Genomic DNA, 5,621 nt, shown 5'->3' on the forward strand with positions numbered 1-5,621 from the left:
ATCAGCACGCGATAACTTTAAAAGGTTCTTCCTGTTTATTATTCCTAAAGTCAACATTAGGAACTTTGCTTAATCAATAACTAATCTGGGGCAAGCAAAACGAGAGAGGGTTAAAGAAACTTCATTTCTACTCACCCTGTGGTCTAATTTAGCAAAAAGAGACAGCAGCTTATCTCTAGTATCTTTGTCAATGTGGGGATGCACCCATCGAGTATCAGGATCATAAAGTTCCCACGGGCTGTGCTGATAGTTTGCTCCTGGTTCAGTCTTGTACTGGACCTGACACCTTAACCAAGGACTGTCAGGAAACTCAGGAGATTTGTCTTGTAGTGCCATAATTCTACCCTCCCACCAATTTCCACCACCATCTGAATCAGAATCCTTCCACCAGACCATGCATTTATCTCTCGAAGACCAACCTTGATTCATTGAAGCTTCATACCATGTTCTTTCAATAACAAAATCAGAGAAGTTAATCAGTTCAGGTAGAGTTAATTGAAATGATTTCCCTTCTGCTGGCGAAGAAGGATCGATAAATCGAAGTGTGAGTTTACAACAGCTATCCCCAGAACCCGGCTGAGCCGCATATTCAAGCTTGTCAACCTTGCAAATCTCAGAAGTACGTAGCCCTGAAAATGATCTCCATGGACCTGTTATGCTCAGCCCCATTAACTCGATGTACTCTTGATGTCCCTGCCAACCATATATAATCAGTAATTAGAAAGATATTAGAACACACAGTAGCTTAGTCAGATGTCATGCAGCGAAATAGCCGTGCAGCTGCAACACCTTAGGTTAACCAAACCAAGACATTTGCATGACAGTTAGCCTAACTATCAAGTCAAATGAGCCAAGGTTCTATGCTTAGGTCCTATACCTATACTTCTTTTATAACATTGTAATTTTCTATAAGTAGCATCCTATTTCTCATACTTAGCCAAATTTAATACAAAAAACACATTTTTATAGTTAAAAAAAATGTGATTCTAAACAGATTACAAGACAATCAATTAAGATCAAGAATGTAAAATGGGAAACAAATATTAGAAGCCTGCCTACCAAACAAAATAAAAAAGTAGTACCAGCTGTAATAAGGGAAAATAATGGTTACATAAGCTACCTGTCTCAAGTATACAACTTCATCGCCAAGTTGAGGTATATATCTGTAACCCTCCTCATGCTCTGAAAGCATCAGCCATGGCAATTTTTTGAAACGGCGATTTGACATCTTTCGGGTTAAAATACCAGGGTCAATGGAAACATATTCACGTCTGTTTCTGCTAGACCTTGTTCCTCGATGAAGTTGATCCGAACCTCTAATGGAAGAGCCTTCCAAACCGGATAAGGCCCTGGAATTTTGGCTCCCGCGAGTCTTAATCCTTATGTTCAAAGAACTTGGCTCATCAGAATTTGTCTTCATCCTGGTAGACCGTGTCCGACGTATTGTATCACTTACAACATCTGATTCACCATTTTCTGAATCAGATTGGTTGCTGAAAGTAGAAGTATGTTCTTCCCAATTACAAGCAAGGCCATCTGGATTGGCTTCACCTTTATATGACATTCTCCTTTCATGGGCATGATCATAACTTCTTCTGTCTGAATATGAATGCCGTAATTGTGGTGAACTTAATTTTATGTCATCTTCACCTTCTGGCCCATTGATAACTAGATTAGGGTCCATAACAGAGGAACTTCTAGAAACTACATCACCTCTAGCACCTATTGAAGCTCCATTAGAACTAACAATTTTCAGTCTGCAGGGACCTACATTGTCAGCTGAAATCTGCTTTTTCTTAATAACTATCTTCGTTGATTTCATAGGAGCTTTCATTTTGTGATCCAAAGAGTGACTTGAGGAAATATTAATTGTTTTCTGTGAGCCTTCCTTTTGTTTCTCAAATCCAGACTGGCCTTTATCTCCGTCATTCAACTTATTGTAACCACATGACAAGCCATCAACATTATAATGATCAGCTGACTCTTGATTAATCATGGAACCAGCAGCTTCTAATTTGTTAACCATATGCTCTGATCTGCAAATCATGGATGAAAAGACATTTGAATACAACAAAATCTTATTGCACTAGACAGGGTCGGCTACATAGATCAAACAACACCATTGCACCATATCATGTTAAAAATTACTGAACAAAGAAAAGGAAACAATGAAGCATTTTATTAAATTAGTGTCGGGCTTTACATACCCATTGGCATCGTGCTCAAGATGGCCATCAAATTCAGTATCAGTCTGCAATGCATCCTCTAATCTTGGAAGTGCATGTTTCTGTCTCCTTGTCTCCGTGTGATTTATAGAGGATTCAGCTTGTGTTCTATCACTACATTCATTTCTGTTATGGCTTTCAGGATGTTGAGCATTATTTACATCCATATAAGATAATGCTGGGTCTATAGAACTTTCTGGTAGAGTATTTTGAGTGCTTTCTTGGTGTCTAGAATACTCTGAATCACATAGCATATTGGAATGAGTCTCACATGATGGGGTTGTGTCCTCTAAAGGCACGGTCTTCTTTGAAAGTGAAAACTTAAGAACCAGTCGCCGTCTATTTTCGACATTTACTGGAGGCTCAGAATATACAGGTGACTTAACTACATTGGCAAACTCTTCCAAAGCTGGTCTTTTAAGTTCATCATGTTTACCATGCATTTTCCTCTCAGGTTCACTAATGTCGGAATCCTGTAAACTGTCTGATGATTCATCTTCATGATCATCATCATCTCCATCTGTAGATGTTTCACCAATTTGGGAGAACATATTCCGAGCATTCCGTGCAGCAGTTCTCTGGGGTCTCAATGCCTTAGCTTTGGAAGATTTCCGTTTTGATGATTTCAAGCTGCCTTTGGATTTCTTATTTCTGCTACTTCCAGAAGGATTTCCAACACACTCATTCAAATTCCTTTTCCGGACACGCCTTCCAGAAGAAGTCATTGCTTCAACCTGAAATGTCATGGTTAGATTACAAGTTGTGAATAAGATCGATCCAACAAAGATAAAGACCGAACTTACATCAACATTATGCTTTTTCCTTCTTGATCTACGAAGGCTATCCCTGTTTCCAGAGTCTTCACTGCTTTCTAGATCACTAGAAGAGATGGCACTAATGCTCCCTCGTTCAGCAGCACTGATATGATCCTCATTTACATTGTACTCAGAGTCATTATCATCACTTACAATCTCGTATTCTGGTTCCCAGAACACAGCATCAATGAATTCTGCTTGTGGCTCAACCATTCCTTCCAAATCTGGCAAAGGTAATACCTGGTAGTCCTGACCAACACTAAAATCAGGACCAACAGCATATTTTATCAATGAAGGACGCCACTCAATGCCAAGAGCACTGTGTCGACGCTGCTGAAATTGAGTCTGATAGGGCTCTGGATATGGCAACATACCTAGTATCATAGAATATCTATAAGAGATCTAGACTCAAAGTAGGCATTGCAGGAATATAAGAAATAAGAACATACTTGAATCACATAGGGGTTCCTGAATGTTTCTTCGGTGTGGAGGTAGTTGGGTCTCCTATAACCCAAAAAAAAATAAAAATAAAGTAAATAAAATATTAAATTATCAATTCTGTAAATAAAATAAATCATTTAGAGGGAGAGACATAAATGATTAATGTCAACCTGATCAAGAACATTTCCCTGAGTATCCTGAATAAGGGGACGATAATCACCAAGAAAGAACTGCCAGAAAAACCAAAGAGTCACTCAAAATGAATAACTTTCTGGAGCAAATATAGATAACAAATGTAGCAACACTGCCATATCAGACAACCTGATCATATTTGGCATCCTTCTGAGACTCCCCTTGACCTGTATTCACAAAATATATTTGACCAACATCATCTGAAAGCACAATAGACGTTCCATCCCTACAACAGACACAGAATAACAGATTAACATCAAAGATTGTTCATCAAATATGGATGCTATAAGACATGGTATTTGTGGGATGGAACATCCATCATTGGTAGTTTGCTCATCAAAGATACATGGTGCAGAAGGCATATCCACATACTTCATATAATAATAATTTAACCTATTAACTGTACAAAATCTTGAAAAAGGACGCTCATATAGGGTCATCCAGAAAACTACCATCGTCCATTAATAAAATCAAAGTATGAAAATTTGTTACTCAGATTGAACATGGAACTGCATAAGAGTAAACCATTATATATATGGCAAGATTAAGAATCATCCAAAATGTATTTAAGAAATAAAATGTTCATGAGTCGTTACATGACAGGCTGGACTCTCTAGAACAGTGGTTGGAAGTTTGAAACTTATTCCCCTCATTCTTATAAAAAGTTGAGTTTCATCACACAATAAAGTGGGCATGTGCCTTATCCACACTCCAAACCTGAAGGGCTCTTGCAAGAGGGATGTGTTTTTATTTTTTTCAATGTGGTCTTTTTGGGGGATCAATTACTAAGCCTCCACCTAAAGCAGTAAAAGACCTACCTCGAGTAGACATTACTCAGTATGTAGCTCTTAAGTAAATTTAATCTCTTCAGGTTAGTTAATATTTCGCTAAGAGAAGTTCCAATAAGTAGGGAAAAGCACGCAAAGGACACTGTTGTAAGCAATACCAGGTTATGATAATTACTGAATAACCTTCTGAGTCTATTTATTAAACCAGTATACCAATGAGGAATATCAGTTTCAGAACAGTACAATAGTGAAATAACAAATTAAGTAAAAGGGGAAAAATGAAGAAAACAATAGAGAACAAAGCCTGCGAACATAGGACCACTTCAACCTGCTAGCATTGTTCAATTTCAGTATGGCCCCACCCTGCTCTTACCCAGCAGATTGGATAGATCACCCAAAATCAGAGGGAATCAAGAGAATTCACTTATTCTTTCATAAATAACCTCGAGTTTTAATTCCTAAAAATGCTCATTTTAATAACAATTCTTTCACTGTTGGCTAGGGTCTCTACCACATTCATTATTACAAAAGTATGAACAAATTTTATAATACTTAAACAGGAAAAACCATAGACAAAAAAGAAAGTATTGAATTTACAAAATTAAGCAAGCTTAATAATAAATAAAAAATCCAGCAAATAAAGAAATCTTTAGACACTTACGGAGAAAACTTCCCATCAACCAACTTAAAACGTCCAAGTTCATATGTTTGAACAGGTACACCCTCCCATATCTTGAAAAAGAATATCAGAGAAGCAGCAAAATTAGATTATTCTATGTAAAGAACATGATAACACCAAGAGCGCAAAACAAAAGAAGCTTACATCCCACACAATAGTTCGACCATCATACCCAGCACTCATAGCTATCCGCGGGTTGAAAGGATGAACATCCAAAACGTAAGACTGCAAACCATTGAAAACTAAGCATTAGTCATGAAGGAAACTACAAAATTCAAATGAACATAAAACCAGGAATTGAAAAGGCAACGAAACATCAAATCCACAATAAGAACAAACACATTTTAAATTTGTCCCCCACCCCAAAATTAAGAACAGAAAGAGACAGTTGAGTTCGTGATTAGTCAACAGCAAGAGTAGAATTAACAGATATACGAAGACCAGACACAAGAAGAGATAAAAGAGAGAAAGAGAAGACAGA

The 5,621-nt window shown here is 37.5% G+C and overlaps 1 protein-coding gene across 1 annotated transcript in view; it reads right to left on the minus strand.

Moving 5' to 3' along the window:
* The window catches only part of LOC107617790 (bromodomain and WD repeat-containing protein 1), a 15,486-nt gene that overhangs the window by 939 nt on the left and 8,926 nt on the right, over positions 1–5,621 (minus strand). The window contains exons 15-23 of the mRNA XM_016319659.2: positions 5,285–5,391; positions 5,123–5,193; positions 3,803–3,899; positions 3,652–3,711; positions 3,490–3,544; positions 3,029–3,414; positions 2,208–2,959; positions 1,121–2,036; positions 120–693 (exon numbers count right to left, since the gene is read on the minus strand). Coding sequence (XP_016175145.1) covers positions 120–693; positions 1,121–2,036; positions 2,208–2,959; positions 3,029–3,414; positions 3,490–3,544; positions 3,652–3,711; positions 3,803–3,899; positions 5,123–5,193; positions 5,285–5,391 — 3,018 coding nt within the window. The remainder of the gene's footprint in view (positions 1–119; positions 694–1,120; positions 2,037–2,207; positions 2,960–3,028; positions 3,415–3,489; positions 3,545–3,651; positions 3,712–3,802; positions 3,900–5,122; positions 5,194–5,284; positions 5,392–5,621) is intronic.

The sequence above is a fragment of the Arachis ipaensis genome, chromosome B09 (genome assembly GCF_000816755.2).
Source record: "Arachis ipaensis cultivar K30076 chromosome B09, Araip1.1, whole genome shotgun sequence".
Taxonomy (NCBI): domain Eukaryota; kingdom Viridiplantae; phylum Streptophyta; class Magnoliopsida; order Fabales; family Fabaceae; genus Arachis; species Arachis ipaensis.